The sequence below is a fragment of the Apodemus sylvaticus genome, chromosome 6 (genome assembly GCF_947179515.1).
Source record: "Apodemus sylvaticus chromosome 6, mApoSyl1.1, whole genome shotgun sequence".
Taxonomy (NCBI): Eukaryota; Metazoa; Chordata; class Mammalia; order Rodentia; family Muridae; genus Apodemus; species Apodemus sylvaticus.
This window is the reverse complement of record NC_067477.1, coordinates 40,723,765-40,742,957: the sequence shown is the minus strand read 5'-3', so window position 1 is coordinate 40,742,957 and position 19,193 is coordinate 40,723,765. Positions and strand designations below refer to the sequence as shown.

General features: G+C 39.4%; 1 protein-coding gene and 1 pseudogene across 2 annotated transcripts; both read right to left on the bottom strand.

The window, feature by feature from the left end:
- Nucleotides 1-676: 676 nt before the first annotated feature.
- On the bottom strand, nt 677-18,533 carry Med6 (mediator complex subunit 6). 2 transcript variants are annotated; one of them, XM_052185532.1, is made up of 8 exons: nt 18,455-18,533; nt 14,933-15,092; nt 13,202-13,293; nt 11,175-11,257; nt 10,304-10,412; nt 8,627-8,742; nt 1,641-1,668; nt 677-1,077 (listed from the first exon to the last, which is right to left on the bottom strand). In XM_052185532.1, exons 1-8 carry the CDS (start codon nt 18,474-18,476, stop codon nt 947-949), a joined length of 741 nt encoding a protein of 246 aa, XP_052041492.1. In that variant the 5' UTR covers nt 18,477-18,533; the 3' UTR covers nt 677-946. The 2 variants fall into 2 exon arrangements, with proteins under 2 accessions (XP_052041492.1, XP_052041493.1); XM_052185533.1 differs by lacking the exon at nt 8,627-8,742.
- LOC127687728 (40S ribosomal protein S23-like) lies at nt 13,618-14,791 on the bottom strand (annotated as a pseudogene).
- Nucleotides 18,534-19,193: the final 660 nt, after the last annotated feature.

Sequence of the window (19,193 nt, the reverse complement as noted above, 5' to 3'; positions counted from 1 at the left end):
CCCAGAATGCACTTAAATCAGGTAAGCTGGACATGCATGCCTGTAACACCAGCACTGTGGGAGAGGGGTAGTTCCCGGAGCTGAGGGTCAGCCAGTCTAGCCAAAACAGCCAGCAAGCTTCCAGTTCAGCAAGAGACCTTACCTCAAGGGAATGACGAAGAGCGATAGAGAAGACCACATGGGCGCACTTATGTACACAAATGTGCACACATGCATACACCAACATACAATACAGTATTTCTCATTGTACACTTATATGATGAATTTGAGTCAACACCATTGGAGAAAAACACTCTGATAATATGAGGATGCGGAGACTGAAGTGACTCAACCCTATGGACCATGCACATGGCACTATATACAAACACAGTCAATATAGCCCTGTCTAAAATATAGCAAATGGAGAAAATTCCAAAATAGCTCAGAAAGTAGTTAAGAACCTGAGCTAAAGATCTCAGGAATTATATTCCACACATGCAAACACTGACAAGTGCTCACAATAGACTAACAAGACAAGAATCTATAGCATGATAATTATATGAACAAGTGAATTTTCCTTTACCTTTCAATTATTCAATAAATGCATTATTGTAATATAGAGGAATAGCAAAATAGTACAAGACATGCTTAGTTATTCCATTAACATTTCTCAGAGACAAGGAAAAGGCATGATGAATAATATATACAAATAACTTTATTGTTTTAAAGATATACACTGGCATATCTGTGAGTTAGGTGCACTGCCCAAGTCCAGTAGAGGAAAGATTACAAAAGATACTTAAGAAATATTCACATAGAAAGCATGGTAGGGAGAATGTCCTTTTGTAAAGAACAAGTGCATTCCGTACAATGGTGGGCTGCGATAGTGTTTCCAGGCTCGGGAGCCTCTGACGGGCTGAGGTATAGTGACTGACAAGGAGCTGGCCAGCTTCTTTCTGTCCAGCACTCACTGAAGTCTCATTCGTTTCTCAGGGGGACCTTTAGTGCTCACAGTCTGCTGAACGGTCTTCGAGCTCTCCTTCTCCTCGGATTTTACAGTTTCTGGCAGAGGCTCTGCCTCTTTCTTTGCCTGATCCACTAGATGTCAAAAGAAGGTATTTTGTCATGACAAATGAAGGTAGAAGAAAGACAATTTTAAACACTGGTTAACATTAAAGGTTTATTCTTTCAAATTCATTTTTAATTGCTAATGAAGTTGTTTCCCCAGGCAAACATATTTTAAAATTCACTTATAAACCTAAAAAAAAAAAATCAAGGAAATTTATAATGCTAGGCAAACACATGCTTGTACTAAAACAAGACTTCATGTGTGGACAAGTCACGAAAACTGGCAACATCACAGGCAGCTCAACCAACACCTGTTCACAGTGGTGGCACCTAACATCATGTCACTTTGGCTTCCTTGTTCTTCCCAGACTCTCCACCCAAACTCCACCTATAAATGCTTTTATCACTACCATAAAACCACTAGCTGCTTGCAATTCTACAGAAGTCAAAGGTTAGGAGTGACAAACTATACTGAGACCGCCTAACAGGACGAAATGGCCGCAGCTCATCTCATCTCGTGCCATTGCTGTCAGGATATTACACCAGCTGCTTGATCTTACTTAAGTTTAATAAGAACAGCAGATGAAGCGTACCTGGGACAGGCTTTTCTCCAGACTTTTGCTAGGATTTGAAAAACAGGAAATGGGGAGAAGAGGGAAAAGTCAAGTTAATAAAGTTTCTTCTGGGCTTAATAGTCTTAAATAGCACACGTATGCAACTGCATTATAAATGACAATTACCTTTCAAGCACCATAAAAGTTTCTCAGTTTCTACTTCTTACACTTCATTTCAGAAAGATATGAATCTAAAACCAGAAGTCAGCCATAAAAACACTGTTTATCTAAAAACCTGTGTCACCCCCTACACATACACAGGCGACAATAAAAGTAGCCACATAGAATCTAAAGAGAAGAAATAACTGAGTGTCCAAACCTTCTGATACTTACCTGCTTAGAGGATATGAACTATAAGAAAGGAGAATGACCCCAGGATTGGTTTAATCATAGCACTTGGGAGGCAGAGGCAGAGGCCTCTGTGACTTTTGAGGCCAGCCTGGCCTGCTCAGCAAGTTCCATAGATAACCCCTTTGATTTTAAATATAGCAGGAACGGGAACTAAGAAAATAAAATGTTTTCCGCCTAAAGATTTATTTTTATCTGTATGGGTATTTTGTCTGCATGTACGGCTGTGTACCATGTGCATGCCTGGTGCCCATGGAAACCAGAAGAAGTCAAATCCCTTGAAACTAGAGTTCCAGAAGGCTGTGAGCTGGAAACAAAACCCAGATCCTCTAAAAAGCAGCAAGTGCTGCTTGTACTTGCTCTTACTTGCTGCACCACCTCTTCAGCCCAGCTGGTTCAGTGGATTAGGACCATGTACTGCTCTTGCAGAAGATGAATTTGGTTTGGGACACCCACACTGGGCAGCTTACAACCCCCTGGACCACCAGCTCCAGGATCAGGCGCCCGCTTTTGGCCCCTGAGGAGAGCACTGCATTCGCATGCACACACATATACACAGACACACCATAAACAATTAAAAATTAATTTTAAAAAAATGATAAGAGGTATAGTATTAAAAATAAAACTTCAGGGGCTGGAAGTTAGACCAGCAGATAAAGGCACTTGCCACCAAAGCCTGGCTACCGGCCCCCACCTACCTGAGTTTGATTCCCAGAAACTACAAGTTGACGCGCATGGTCCTTGTTTATTTGATAGACTTTATTTTTCTGTCCTAGTACTCATATTAAATCCTCCAAAACACCTTCTTCTCTCTTGAGGCTCACAGCCAACTTCTTACTCTCAACAGTGACACTGCATGCTAAAGTAAGACACACTGACAAAACGGGCACTAATACCACATCCACCATACTTTCTGACCTACCTTGACAGACGTCTGTAAACAAACATACAAGTATCCATGCACATCTGTTATCTCAGAAGAAAAGGTAATCTCTTTACCTTGCACTACAATTACATATTTATTTAAACTTTTTTATGTACACATAAAAATTTTATTCAATTTTTTATGTGCAGTGTTTTGTTGGCTTGTATGTCTGTTACAACACGCATGCATGCTGCCCAACAGAGCCAACAGAGGGGCTCATATCCCCTGGAACTAGAGTTACAGACTGTTCTGAACCACAGGGTGAGTGTGGGGATTGAACCAAGGTCCTCTGTAAAAGCAGCCAGTGGCTCTTAAGCACAGAGCCACCTTTCTCCCCACTGTCATGTGTTTTCTAAATGTCTTTCTGAACAGAGATGATCCCCTCAAGCCTTCTTACATACCCGCTTTATAAGAGACCACACATTTCTCTGGAATCACCTGCTCCACATTCATATTGTCAACTATCAACTTGCATCCTCGAACTGCAAGGACTGTGAACATTTACACTTAACCAGACCAAACAGGACTTATTATTCACCATGCAGAGAACGTTAACCATGGTAGGCCTGACATTGCCCCCCTTAGAAAAGCTTCTTGCAGTGGTTGTGGTGATGAGGAGCTGTGATCCCAGATACTCACAAGGCTGAGGAAGGAGGAGCACATGTTCTCATAACCTACTTATGCTACTTGAGCTTCAAGGCCAGCTCAGGCAACTTAGTGAGACCCTGTTACCAAAAGAGAGAGGGGGGGGGGGGGCGAGGAGAGAGGAGAGAAAAAAGAAAAGAGAGGAAAGAAGAAAAGAGAAAAAGAGGGCCTATAACTATAAGTTACCCTGTAACATCCATATGTCCTGTTCCCAGAGAACCACCCCACCAGTAAGTTACAATAAGTTAATGTTATCATGTTATTTATTTATTTGTTTATTTATTTATTTATTTATGGAATAAAAGGGGGTTGTTGAAGATATACCTCCTCCAAGGCCATGAGTTTAACCCCCAACACTGAAAAACATTAAAAACAATAAAAGGGCCTATTTCCAAGGCTGGCCCTTGGCTGGTATATACGAACTTGAATTATGGGGGTTCCCACCATTCTGGACCTGAGAACACTGGTTCACTGTCTCTATGCTGCACAAATAATATGGTTTATGCCAAAGATCTGCGTTCCTTCAGGGACTCCGGGCCTTTCTTAAGTATGTGAGAGAGGCATCAATATATGATAAAATAAAAAAACCTGGTTCTGAGTTTCTAACAAGTTTCCAAGGCAGAAATATTCACATATTGCTGTTTTTATTGTTGAGGTAAAAATGTATACTCTCTAGCCTGTATAAGAAAGAGAAAAGGACAAAGAAACCTGTACTGTATACAAACCACAGACTCCTCCAGTTCTATTGTTTTTTCCCCATACAGTCTGACTACACAGTCTTTTGGTTTTTATGTATAGGAGTGTTTTGCCTGTATATATGTCTATACTAGGTATGTATATGTATACATATGTATACATACACTGTATGTATATGCATACATACTCTATATGACCTACAGAGGCCAAAAGAGGTCATTGGAGTCCGTGAAACTAGAGTTACAGACAGCTGCAAGCTGCCATGTGGGTACTAGGAATCCAACCTGGGGACTCTGTGAGAACAGCTACTGCTCTTAACCATTGAGTTGTCTCTCCAGCATTTGGCTATATGTTACTATATCCCACAGAAATAAATCTCTATGGATAAAACAACTACATACAAATCTTTATAACAAATTACCAAATATGAGGGTGGTTACAGACAACCCACAACACAGCTGCATATCATGAACATATCAAGACTTAAATATATCTAAGATTGGAGGAGCAAATATTTAATAGAAGAAGAAACATACAGAGTAAAATTGAAAGGAATGAAAATTTTGAGATTTTTGTACTTGCAGCTCTGAACCAGTACCTGAACGGCCACCTTCCGAACCATCCCACACTGACTAGTCTTTCCCAGTGGACACTGCTGACCAACCGCAGAATGTGCTGGGAGATGTGCAAACAGAGCAGGAATGCCTTTAGTCAAGCTGAATCACACAGGTCAAGGGAAACCCGCCTGGAGTCACATCCTACAGTATCCCAGCAGTTTCCAGCTGAAAACCAAAGCCACTCAAAAGAACTTCTTCATAAAGACATAACTCAAGCCGGGCAGTGGTGGCGCACACCTGTAATCCCAGCACTTGGGAGGCAGAGGCAGGCGGATTGAGTTCGAGGCCAGTCTGGTCTACAGAGTGAGTTCCAGGACAGCCAGGGCTACACAGAGAAACCCTGTCTCAAAAAAACAAACCAAAAAACAAACAAACAAACAAACAAACAAACATAAAGACATAACTCCCCATTCTCACAGTAGTATCTATGTAATATCCAGCAGTAACAAGAAGTAAAACATGGAAGAGGCTTTAAAGATACAAGAAGACTTCTTAAATATTCTCCTGTGCATCACTAGAGAAGAAACATACTTAGGCACAGAAGCCCAACTGTTCAATACCATGTATAAGCAGGAGTATCCCCTGAGCTCCAACTGGCTAGGGAACTCTGGGTAGCATTTGCTTCTCTAAGCCTGAGAAGGAAAAATCCTGGCAGCTCCAGAAAAGTCATCTTTTCCTGCATCTATTACAGAGCTACATGTAATCTCTTCACTATTTCACTTTTGGCCCTTGAACAGCTAAAAACAAACACTGGGTTTAAAACCCAAATGTGTGTGTTGCTACCTTTCAAAGAAAACCCTCACAATGACATGAAGGGTAGAGTCGGCTTGATCACACAATGGGGAGGGAAGGTAGACGATACAAAAGATGAGCACTGGAGTCATGGGCTCTGCTTAAATGATTCCCTCTACTCTAGCTTTTTAATTGTCATAACTTTCTAAAAGGTAAAGCTTTCAGCCACATGGTGGCTCACTATGATCTGTAATGGGATCCGAATGAATGGGTGTGTCTGAAGACAGCAACAGTGTACTCACATAAAATAGACCTTAAAAAAAAAGTTTAGGCTGTCTTTAAGCTTCTACAGTTAGCCCCTCTCACTAGATGGCTCAGCAGCTCTGAGCCACCTGGTTTCATTCCCAGCCCCCACACAGTAGCTTACAATGGTCTGTTCCAAGACATCCAATGTCCTTTTCTGCCCTCCAAGGGCATCATGCATACATGCAGTACACAGACATATAAGCAGATAGAATCATACACAGTAAATAAATCTTTTTTTTTTTTTTTTTTTTTTTTTTTTTTTTTTTTAAGACAGGGTTTCTCTGTATAGCCCTGGTTATCCTGGAACCAACTCTGTAGACCAGGCTGGCCTTGAACTCAGAAATCTGCCTACCTCTGCCTCCCAAGTGCTGGGATTAAAGGCGTGCGCCACCACCGCCCAGCAAATATTTCATAAAAAAAAACTTATAATTAATATTTTAAAAATCATCTTACTTTTTTGGTATAAGGTTTTTTTTCTTAAATTTATGTGTATGTTTTGTTTACATGTATGTCTGTGCACCACATGCATGTATGCTACTTGCAGAAGCCAGAAGAGGGTACTGAATGTTTGTGAGCTCCCACGTGGTTGCTAGGAATCAATCCCAGGCGCTTTGTTAGAGCAACCAGTGCTCTTAACTGGTAAGTCATCTCTCTCGCCTTAATTAATGTTTTTGTTTTAAGATTTACTTTTATTTATGTATATGTGTACATGTTCAAACCACACATGTGGGTGGGTACTCATGGAGGCCACATGATAGCATCTGAACCCCTGGAACTGGAGCTGTAGGCAGTTATGAGCACTGGGAACCAAACTTGGGTAATGTGAAAGAGCAGCAGTGAGTCTTTAACAAGGGAGCATCACTTCAACCCCTGTGCAAATGTTAAGATCGAGTATGTATGGTACACTTAGGTCACAACTCAACCTGAATGAGCTACATTCACCATGCTCAAGAGTCACATGTCTAGTGGTTAAAGTGCCAGACAGCACAGAGCTAGACGTTATTCTCTTGGTCTACACAGCAGAGATGGTATACCCACTGAACGGCTGACCAAGCTCATCTCAAACAGCCCAGAGCAGTTCCCAAGCACACAGCTCTAACTCCTTTCCCCTTGCTCACCCCTCCAGGAACAGTTCATGACATTTCTCTACGCTGGCTTTCTGAGGCTATGTTCCAACCTGTGTCACATGCTTTCTTCACTACCACATGACCATTATAGTAACATCCCTTGCTATTTTACAGTCAGACAGGGGAGAGGCCTGTTCTAATGTCATTTAATGGTGTTAAAAAAAAAATTAGCTTAAAAGTACTTTAAAAATCCTCAGATCTCTCTTAACAATAATAAACATGCCTATGAGAGTGCACGTGTCTGTAAAGGGTTAAAATGACCACACTAACCAGAACACTAATGTGGCCACACGCTCCATCTCTCACCAGACTCACTTGGAAAGCCTATGTTGGCAGAATGGCAGGTAGGTCGACCGCTGCTGCTGGTCTCCTCCTAAACCACCAGGTGGCATTACAAACCTGTAACGCTTTTTATTTTTTATTATTTTAAATTCAACTCTTTTATTTGATGACTCTCTAGCATCCCCACAAAATGATACGCTGGCTTGCAAAAATTGTGACTAGTACCTCCCAAGTTCTAAGGTAGTGGTTTATCTTTGCACAGCTGTCATTTATGCAAAGCCATATACAACGTGGAGCCAGCCCTTGTTTTTGTTTTTTTTTTCCAGGAATATGGCCCCGTCTATTTGCCTACTCGCTGGGATGCTTTCTTTAATCCTGATTGCCTTATCAACTTTTGTATTAGCATTATTACCTTGAAGCAAGGCAAACTCTGACAAGATGGTCTCTTGTAATTACAGGAAACTGAATAGTTTTCTTTTACCCTTTCTTCTGATACCAAAGTTTAAACAAAGTAACCTTCAGTTTTCAATTCAGATTGTAATCTTTCCCCATCCAGCTTGGCTTCAGAAGTCTTGGGAAGATTCATGCTGCCACCTGCAGGTTTATTCAGTCTGTGTGTATCATTTTATTTACTTGTTAATTTCTTTTTCTTTTGTTGAAATGAAGGTTCTTTATTTTGTAGTGGAGATTTTCCACCCCTACCACTCCTACCTGAGCCACCTCGGTAATAACATTAGTGAATTGCAAGTACTTTGATGGTCCATAAGCAAACAATTTTGTGTCCTTTATTATTCATTGGATGCCTAAAGGGAACTTAGAATAGAATTGTTACAAGAGACTGCTATTTCTACCTCTGCTTCCTTTCTTGAGCAGGCCACGCCCTCTACCTCTTTCTATTCCTTTTGGTAAAGTCTTAACCCATTAGCCACTTAAGAACCTACATAACTTAAGTATCAGGTTTGGAATGCAGCAGGCAGAGTAGAAAGCATGAGCTTCATAGTCTAGGTTTCTAATAACCTAGTATGCTCTCAGCAACCTTATGATAAGAATGTTATCCTAACACAGACTTCAATGTTCACACAGATTCCATATGGGCATCAAACAATGCTGAATCCATTTCCTGTATTCATTACCTCCACTAAGTCTTTTAAGAACCTCTTTTCTCATTCAAAAGTAGATTTTTAGCTAATAAGGAAAAGTAGTATTTTTAAGTCATACCTAAAATTCTTTCCAATTAAAAATGTGTTAAAAAATTTCAAATGAAAATTCACAACACATTCTTGTTACCTGAACAAATCTGGGTGGAAATTTTTGTCTGAGGTCTATGAGTAAAGCATCCACACGCTGTCTTTGAAAAATAGAGCTTGGTTCTTCTTTCCTTTTGGCTTTAGGTTTGACTTTATCTATTAAAATAGAAAATGCAAATCAACAGCCTGGACATACTCAAATCATTATTTTTAATGTTAACTTTATTAGGACAACTCTTCAAATAAAACATAGTAAATGCATAAAAGAAGTTCCTAGCTCTCCTTTGCAAACATTTCAAAAGCTGATAGTTCAATTTCAGTGTGTAGCACTGATAAACAAACAGTTCTTAGACTAACATTTCTCATAATTACCTAAATCAATCCGTATTATTGGCTTGAAATTATTTTTGAGTATTTTAAGTACAATTCAATGGTCCTTTTCCACAGAATCTACTAAGCACACATAGAAAAGACAGGTTTTGCAAACTAGTCATTATTTTCAATTATAAAGACAGTAATTAAACCAGGCAAGAGAATCAGGAGATCAAGGTCATCCTTGGCCATATAGCAAGATCAGATTAACCTGCCTGGACCACACAAACTCTAAAGTCTGCAATTAGCCAGGAATGGTGTTGCATTTCTCTGTTCATTTAGCACATGGGAGGATGAGGGCAGGGCATTGTGGGATCAAGGCCAGCCTGAGCTCCACTAGAGACATTTTCTAAAGCACATTGATTTACTCATTCTCATTCTGAGAAAAAAGTTAACCACTCTATCAAGGGGGAAAATTGCAAAACAGATCATGAAGGAAAGATTTTAAAGGACCACAAAAAAAGAAATTCTGAAGTTGCTCACATATGTGATTTGCTCAGGAGGACAGGCATCACAAGGTGGAGTAACTGCCCTGGTCAGCATCACTCCGCTAAGGCCCACTTCCCTTTTTCTTTTTTTTTTTCTTTTTCAAAGATTTATTTTATTTTTATGAGTACACTGTAGCTGTCTTCAGACACACCAGAAGAAGCCATCAGATCCCATTACAGATGGTTGTGAGCCACCATGTGGTTGCTGGAATTGAACTCAGGACCTCTGGAAGAGCAGTCAGTGTTCTTAACCTCTGAGGCATCTCTCCAGCCCCCACTTTCCTACATTAAACCATTGCCTGCACTCAATAGTAAGAATCAAATAATCATATCTGAAAGGCCACTGAATGGCTCTGAATTCTACATAAAGGCCATCTTTCCCACACTTCATTATTCTCCAAAAAGAAAATACACTGATATAGACACATTTCTGGAGATAGGTTTTTGGTAAAACTAAAAGAACAGCCATAGATTACCAGCCATGGAAACTAAAGGACCCAGTATCATGACAGGTGGTAATATCAGAGAATCAGAAAGTGACCTGGTACAGTGGACAAAGATACTGGCTATGCAAGCCTCGATACCTGAGCTCAATCTCCAGAACACACATTTAAGGTAGATGGAAGAATCAACTGCAGTTATCCTCTGACATCCACAAATGTGCTGTGGCGTGCGCGCGCGCGCGCGCGCGCGCGCACACACACACACACACACACACACACACACAGGGCGGATGGGAGAGAGGAGAGGAAAGAGAGGGAGGGAGAGGGGAAAGATGGCCGGGTAATGTCACAAGCCCTTGAGCTTCATCCTCACAGAACCACACTGTTTTGGGAGGGCCTGGGCACTCTACTTACCTTGCTCTTCGTGATCTTTAAAGTGCCACCAATACCCTTTGGAAGGATGGTATCGACAGTATGACATAGCTTCATCAAAAGCTGACTGAATTCCATGCACTGCAGTAAGCTTGTAAAACAAAACAAAAACCAACACATTCAAAACCTCTCATGAGGTCAACTAAAGTGACCTCAGCAAATACAAAATATTACCTATGCAAATACCATAATTTCCTGTTTTCAGAATCTAGATTACCATTTGACAGTTGTAGTCACCCTTCAGTATCTGCAATGGATTAGTTTCATATTCGCATGCCTTATATAAAATAATTAGCATTTCAGTGTAACCTATAAATTCTATTAATTTTTAAATCATCTCTAGATTACATATAAGGCAAAACATAACATAATATAAATACTATATAAATAGCTATTACAATGTATTATTTAGGGAATAAAATGGACAACAAGATAGTACAGGTGCAGTTCTTTTTCTAAGTGTTTTATGCAAGTTACTAATGTAGACTATAGCTCTTCAGGCAGTCTCAATATATTAGCACTGACTTGATCAACAGAAACAATGCTCACAACCCTCCAACAGTCCGCATTTTATACCAGCTGACACAAAGTGGAAGACCTTCTACTTGATTCTCAGAACAGGGGATCTCAATTAGAAGCCTGCTTTAATGTTCAAAGATGAAAAATGTAAAAATGTGAAAAAAAGCTATGTATGCTAGCATGCATCTGCCATCTCAGCACTGAGAAGATGGAAGCAGGAGGATCAGGGGTTCAAGGCCAGCTTCTGACACGTGGTGAGTCCAAGGCTTCTATGTCAAAGACAGAAGGGAGGGAGGGAGGGAAAGAAAGCAGGCAGGCAGGCGAAGACACATACCACTCTGGAGTTTATAACTGATCCCAAGTCTGGTGCCTGATAGATGACTCCAGCGATGATATAGTAATCAGCCAGTGGAATAACTAAAGAAGCAAGGAAAATAATGCTTATGAGCACACCTTGAACACAAACTGCTAAAAAGATCATTTTTCAAAAGGCGAACAATCAAACTTTGACACTTCCCTGAATGCAACTTTAAGGGAAGATCTGGCAATTTCTCTCTTTATAAGCAAGCAATATAGGAAACCAGCCACACTGTTCATTTATAGTGTTACCTAGAGTTGTTAACACTTGAGTACCTAACACTTGAGTACTTCTCTGCCATTCTGTCTATATAGCCTGAAGAGTTCCTCAAGTCTTAACCTCTTGCAGTGCTTTTCAAACCACAGGCACATCTCAATCAAGTTTAATCAGCTCAATATGCACCTTAATCTTGTTAAAATGAGGTTCTACTAGGTACATGTGTAGGTACACATGGCACACTTCAGTGTTCTGTGTATGCTGTGTATCGCTGTCAGCCAACTAGAGTGATGATATCTGGAACACTATAGTTACCTCTGAGTCCCAGGCCTGAGCCCGAAGCCATCTCATGCCATTTCTATATCCTGAATATTCCCAAGTGACCCTGCTTATTACCTAAGGTTCTTTTTTCTCTGTAGAGACTCTAAACCTTTCATTCTGAAACAAGATTTGGATTCTAAACTGTAACTTCTTTGACAAGTTATTCTCTGATACCAAACCAGGCTAAAAGATGCCCCCAAGTATCTTGATGTAGACCATATACTTGGGAGATGTATCTTGGCAATACCATCCAGCGTTTCTACTTTGAATCATCTCTTCAGTGAGACTGCAAAGTCTTGGCTTGATCTCAAGGTGTTTTCAAGGCTGGTGTTCACTAAAATATAAGCTGTAGCTCTCTCATTCAAAACCAGATCTGGATTCATATATTCCTTATTATTGTTTCTTATGTTAATATTCATTTGGTAATAAACGAAGGTTTTACTGATTGGATGTGCCATTTGAGGATATTTAGTCTATCCTCTATGAATTTAATAAAACTATATAGGTCATGTATTTTATAAAGTTATCAACTCAGAGACTGAGGTTCTCAAGAGACTCAGGGTCCAAGGACTCAACAACTGTGCTCTAGTGCTACAAGAGTTTTTGATATACTTCTTCAGTGTAGCTATACCTGCCTGCCCAGCCAATGTAAAATAAGAATATGGTGGATGTACTCACATTAAAAAAAAAAAAAAATGTGAGTACAGGGCCAAAGTAATCTCTGTTTCCCAGCAACTGATGGTCGTGTCTGACTATACTCGATCAAGAGGACAATACTGTACTCCAGTGGAGCAGCTCCAATGTGTTTTCTTTGTAAAAATTACCCATAATAATAAATAGTAAATGTTAAAAAAAAAAAAAGAATATGGTGGATGCCCAATTTGCTACTGGGAATATGCGAATCTAGTGGGCAGAAAATGCCATGCCTATATGACCAGTGCTTTAAAAAACAAACAAACAAACAAACAAACAAAAACAAAACAAAACAAAGACAAAAAAACAAAAAGCAAATCTCAGGCTGAGAGTTTCAAATGACTTTCTGGAGAGAAATAAATAAATATGGTTTTGTGCGTGTGTGTCTGTGTCCGTGTATGTGTCTGTGTATGCATAGTTTTATCCTATGCTGAAGAGCTGAACAGAACGCATACTTGGTCTGTATGCTCAGAAGATGTAGATTCCTACAATGTCTTTTTGCATATATCCTTCCTGGGTAGCCTTAATGAATTCTGGTCATGAGCACAATGGATGCTGAGCCTGGTGAATACACTCCTAACAGGTATTAGACATGTATGTAGTTTATAGGACCTACATACACAGAACTCAATGCAAATGAAAAACAAAAACAAACAAAAATATAATATATAAGTCATTTGCAAAATGGTATACCAAAAATAAATCCCTTATTTAAAAACAAAATAAAGCACAGGTCAGAAAGTAAATAAATTATGGTGTTTTGTACATTTTACCTTGAGCAGGGGACTGCCGCTGTTGCTTTCGTATGATGAAAAGAATGGGCTCTTGAGCATGTAGAAGGATGTATTCAATTCCAACCATCTGACTGCAAGAAACATACAGAGATCTCAAATGATTCCAAACTCTCTGTAGGACACTTAAATTACCAGATAAATTGTAACAGTATTGTAAAAGGACGGCTAAAATTGCTAATGATCAATATTTAAAGTTAGCAATCAAATAAAACTACCCATTTTCCTATACAGGTGATATACAAATTAAAATGTGGCCTTAAAACAATATAAAACCACATAAATTTAGTTTCATGAGATTATAATTAAATCTATATTTATAGATTTAGTTTCATTAAGATTATATTTAAAACTACAGTAAGTTACCTTTATTGGCTACATTTACCTCATAGTAAAAGCTATTTAAAACATAGGAACTTTTTTTTCAGAATATGAAAATTATTAGTTTCCATTATCACATTTTATGATCTTGGTCTTTCCTTTTTGCCTTTGTAGAGAGCCAAAAGAGACACGCTGGCTCCTTTAACAACCTTAAAGCAGACTCCAGGAACATCACCTACAGCATGACCTTCTTTTTCCCTTTGCATGAGAGGCACTCCCAAACGGATTGGCCTTCAGGGCTGTGCCCAAGTGGGCTTTCTTGTACTGTGTATCATGCCACTTATGGTCCTGTCAGTGACTGCGGAGCTTCTGGGCAGTACGGAGACCATGGCCTATCTTGGCTGCTCCACAGGCCTGAGAGAAAGAGGAACTAAACTTTATAAACCCTTCCCCATGCCCAATATTTACATGATTTATTTCAGAAACTTGTGCAAATGGAACATCCTCTATCTAAAGGATCCTGTTCATGTTTGGATAAAAATTTTTCATTTGTCAAAGAAGGGCTTATGGTACAGTAGACTATATTAATAATATTAGATTTAAAGAGAGAATAATCATAATTGAAAACGGTCCCAGTGATTAACTTATTTATTGAGCAGCAGCTTCAGTCCTACCTTAGACAGACATTGTGAAGAAATTCAAGTTACAAATGTATGTCAAATTTGTACAAACCCAAACAAAATGTTTTATTATTTTAAATGATATATGTTTACATGTGTGTGTATGTGTGTGTAGGGTCAGAGGACAATCTTTTGTTGTTTATTTTTGAGACTGCAATTTAATGAAAACACTTCTCCTTCCCTTTCCTCCAAGTCTCCCACCTACACCTTCCCACTCTCCTTCAATTCACAGCCCCCTTTTCATCAACAGTTATTACGTACTTATATGTACTTCTATTTATACATATCATATACCTATATATATGTATTATAGTATATTATATACTTATATATACTACATATTATACACTTTTATATGACGTTACTTGTGTGTGTGTTTTCAGGGCTGACTGTTTGGCACTAGACAACCAGCTACTTTATGCTTTGCTGGGAGACCTCTTCCCAATCCAGCTATACTCAGCTGCCTATAATTCTTTGTGTAGGGTTGAGGCTACATGTATCCCCACCAAGTCTCCGAGAACACAACTTTCGAGAGCGAATTCTCTCCTCTCACCATCAGATTATCAAGCATGTGCACAGGAACTTTTACCCACCAAGTTATCTCCTCAGCCTAAAACTTTGTTTTCCTTCCAAAGGTTCTACTGTGCCTGTTACCAGGCACCATGCACAAGCCAAAATGACTATTCATTGCAAAATCTCTAAAACAACTTACTTCAAGTGCTCTAATGTCAGCCTCTGCATTTTGACCACTTCATTATTACATGTCCTGTCATAAAAAGGATTGCTTCTTTCTGAAAAGTAATCCAGGACACTACCACTGTTCAAAATGGGGATCCAAGAGCTGTCAACCCAAGAGATTCCCAGCAGATTATCTATAAGAAAAAATAAAAGAATTAGAAAAGATAATCTAATTTAACAAATACCTATTATGTGCTCTGAATTAAAGAATGACTTATTCTGCCCTATGTACTCTGACAGTCTAATAGAAGTCAGATATGAAAAAGAAAGTAAAGTTAGGGATAAATTTAAAGGCACAAAGGGGGGAAACAAAATACTTTAAAGGGGAAATGGAAATTATTTTTCCTGGGGCAAGTGGTGGATTTTGCACTGTGTTAAAGAAGAAAGACTCACCATGAAGAAAAGAAGTATAAACTACGTCCAGGGAGATACTCAGGGTGGCCCCTACCTTCTTAGAGAAGTGGCAGAGAATGGGGGAAGGGGTGTTGGTGGAGGGGGTAGTGAGTGAGATATAAAATGAATAAGTAAAAAAATTAAATTAAATTTAAAAATCAAATATTTCCTAGCATACAAAATTCATTTACAAAGGTATAAAAAGAGATAGGTGGTGGTGGTGCACACCTTTAGTCCCAGCACTGGGATACAGAGGTAGATGAATCACTGAATTCCAGGCCAGACTGGTCTACAAAGCAAGTTCTAGGACAGCTAGGGCTACAGAGAAAACCCTGTCTCAAAAAAAAAAAAAAAAAAAAAAAATCCTAGAAATCCTGACTTCTTCTGTTAAAAACTGACTCAAAAAAATTTCAAAGCTGGGCTGTGGTGGCGCACGCCTGTAATCCCAGCACTCTGGGAGGCAGAGGCAGGTGGATTTCTGAGTTCGAGGCCAGCCTGGTCTACAGAGTGAGTTCCAGGACAGCCAGGGCTATACAGAGAAACCTTGTCACAAAAAACCCAAATCCAAAAAACCAAAAAATAAAATAAAATAAAATAAAATAAAATAAAATAAAATTAAATTAAATTCAAACATAGCTACAACCACTTTACAGGTCCTTCCACTGGTGGGCTGGGACTATTAGGGAGCCTTTCATTACAGATGAGAAGTTGTAATGTAGTGCTGTAAAAGTTAAGGGGCGGATGGTAAAACACACTTATTACAGCCATACTGCTTCAGATTCTGAGGAGAATTAAACCTCAAATTTTAAAAAGATATGGTAGATCCAGGAACAGTGATGAAGATCTACAGGTCATAGTATTCTGGAAGGCTGGGACAGGAGGATAAAAAGATTGAGGCCAGCTTGGACTACATGTGATCCTGTCTTAAAAGATACGGTGAATTAGTTTCCTATGATGAGTTTAATTGAGCACTGGCTATGATGATGTTTCAAATCAGTGCATACTAAACATCATTACAGTTAAGTAATCAATATCCTAACATATAATGCTGGATGAAAAACTTCAGCTCTTCTATACAGCTACTTTTACCATTTCTGAAGAAGTCCCAGCTAGGTCAAGGTGACAAGCAATCCCATGAAAAACGAATCAAATGAAAAAAAGTTGTTACATGTAAAAAATGTTTTTAAAAAATCATGTTTTGCTGGGCAGTGGTAGCACACGCCTTTAATCCCAGTACTTGGGAGACAGAGGCAGATTTCTGAGTTCGAGGCCAGCCTGGTCTACAGAGTGAGTTCCAGGACAGCCAGGGCTACACAGAAAGGGAGCCTGTCTCGAAAAACCTAAATCCAAAAAAAAAAAAAAAAAATCATGTTTTGTGTGTTTTGAAAGAAGAAACAAATGAAGTTTATTAACAAAAATAATCTATACCAACCATTCATATATGCGTGTGTGTGTGTGTGTGTGTGTGTGTGTGTGTGTGTACACATATCCATAAATATATGAGAATTAAGTCACAATATACAAAACCAGGAAATAACATTCTTAGAAAACGACATCTTTACTAATGAAAAGTAACACAGGGAAAACCACAACTATGATTTTAAATTTCCTACTCCTACTAAGAATTTTATTTACCATAAAATGTACATTTCTTTTAGCTGCTTTAGGATACTAACTTTTTCCTTAGAAATGTTTTATCTTTCTATCATTACCAGGCATAATCATATCATGCCCATTAACTAACTATTGGTAGGTAGGTAAGATCTATAATTATACATATAATATTATGTAAAATGCTTGGCACACTGTAACTCAATAACTGTTAGAGTAGTAATGGTGGCATTTCCTCTGTTCTCATGGAAAATTTAATATTACTAATTTTTATACCATACCCAGAAACACAGATAATGTGCTCCCATTAAATTTCGAGTTTTTATTCATCAGGGATGGGCATAACAATCACTAAATACTTCCAATTCATGACTGAAAGTCAAGGCAAGTATGACTTACTCTATTATTCACAGATCTTAATCAATTTAAACAGCCTCCTATATCCAAGAACATTCATCTACAAAAACTGAAATGAAAAGTCTGAAAAACAAATTATTCGCCCCACTTCAAGGTGAGTTGTGATCACTTCATAAATAGAATACACCAAAACTCAAGCAGATTTAACCTTCTCACTAATGCTGTTATCACCCTTCCAAGTTACCTCAAATTTCTGTCCATTCCAGAAAAGTCCTGGTTTGGTTTGGTTTTCGTTTTGTTGTTGTTGTTTTTAATTCTACCCTTGTCTTTTACACTATTCTCAGCAGCTAAAATGATCTAATAAATAAATGCATAAACACACACAAACACAATCAAAACATGCCATCCCTGACGATCAAAACTCTGCAGTGGCTTTCTTGTCTTAGAGGAAATGAACCGTACCCTAGACTACAATTGTCTCATTTATCTTCCCAGATCTTCTCACTTCCACATTTCCTCCCTCCAGCTTCTCTGCCATTCCTCTAAACACCAGAAACATTACAATTACACTAGCAAATCTGAGTAATAAGCAATACATTATATACACGTATGAAATCGTCAAGAGGAAAAATGAAATATACACGAACAAACCAAACATGCTACTTGACCAAGAAGCAATTAAGAGTTGCGTCCGCATTTATTTATTTATTTTTACTCAATGAAAATACCTCTACTGCTCAGCCTGCCGAAGATAATCACTGAATGAATAAGTGAAAGGTATTATAGACTAAAAATTAAAACAGTAATATGAAGACGGAGGGATTTCCGTCAGTGAGATCAGTCCTTATTTCATCCCACTCCTCTCTTCCGAAAAACCATCCCTTCGCCCCGATATAACGCCCAGCACTGCGAGAGAAAACTCCAAACTGTTTCTAATTTTTCCGCTTCTACCCTTTCAAAGAGACTCGTCAGAACACGGAAAAGCCCGACCCCTTTTCGTTAAATTAGAGCCTTAGGCTGTCCAGGAGCCACTCAGAAGAACTTGAGAGACCTCACAAAAGAGTGTGACGTGCTTCGGCAACCCATAAACCCCCAGTAAACCACAATCGGGTCAAGGGAGCATAACATTAACTACCTCGGATATCCACCGCCGCCATAATTCCAAAAGCGCTCTAAGAGCCTCCTTCCGGCGCACAGTAAAGGTGATGACTACCGCGACGGAAGCGGCGGCTGACTGTCCTACGGTTAGCAAGGAGGTCAAAAGTAGTCACGCGAAGCGCAGCGGCAAGGGGGAAAAAAAAAATGTTTCAGGGCGGGGATGAAGCGAAAAGTGGGTGGAGCCGGGTTGAGTTTGTCGTTGGACCACGAGCAGAAAAGAAAAAGGCGTGTCACAGGGTGGCGGCAGGGAGGAAAGAGGATTGGGATCCGCTGCAGGTTGAAGCAGGGAGGGGCGGGGCGGGGAAGTAGACCTGTGGAGTGAGTAACTGAGGGAGGGCCGCTTCGCATGGATGCCAAGCTGCCATTGGCAGAGCTTGGAGGTACAGAGCCAGAACAAAACAAACAAAAATTAAGGAAAGCGTCAGGGCCAAACAGTGGGGAAAGTAATTTTATTTACAAGTAAAGAGGTTAAACAGAGCGCTGCCTCATGCTTACTACTGACTAAAATTCTCTAAACCAAGGCTCTCACTTGTAATCCCATCTCTCAGGAGGCAGAGCCAAGTGTATAACAAATTTGGGGCTAGCCTGGGCTACGTAGAGAGACCGTATTTTAAAAATAATAAAAACACCTCATGAGTGTAAAAACAAGCTGCTAGATTTAGGAGTTCTGTTTTTCACCTTGTCTCAAGCAGAGGAATCAAGAGACTTTGGCATTC

Bases quoted from the DNA above. Each gene is read 5' to 3' on its own strand.
- Med6 (XM_052185532.1), bottom strand. From the start codon at position 18,476: ATGGCGGCGGTGGATATCCGAG. The intron at 11,258-13,201 runs GTAAAATGTACA...TTGCTTCTTTAG, and splicing joins GCGGCAGTCCCCTGCTCAAG to TTATTCCACTGGCTGATTAC. The intron at 8,743-10,303 runs GTAAGTAGAGTG...CTATTTTAATAG, and splicing joins TAAAGATCACGAAGAGCAAG to ATAAAGTCAAACCTAAAGCC.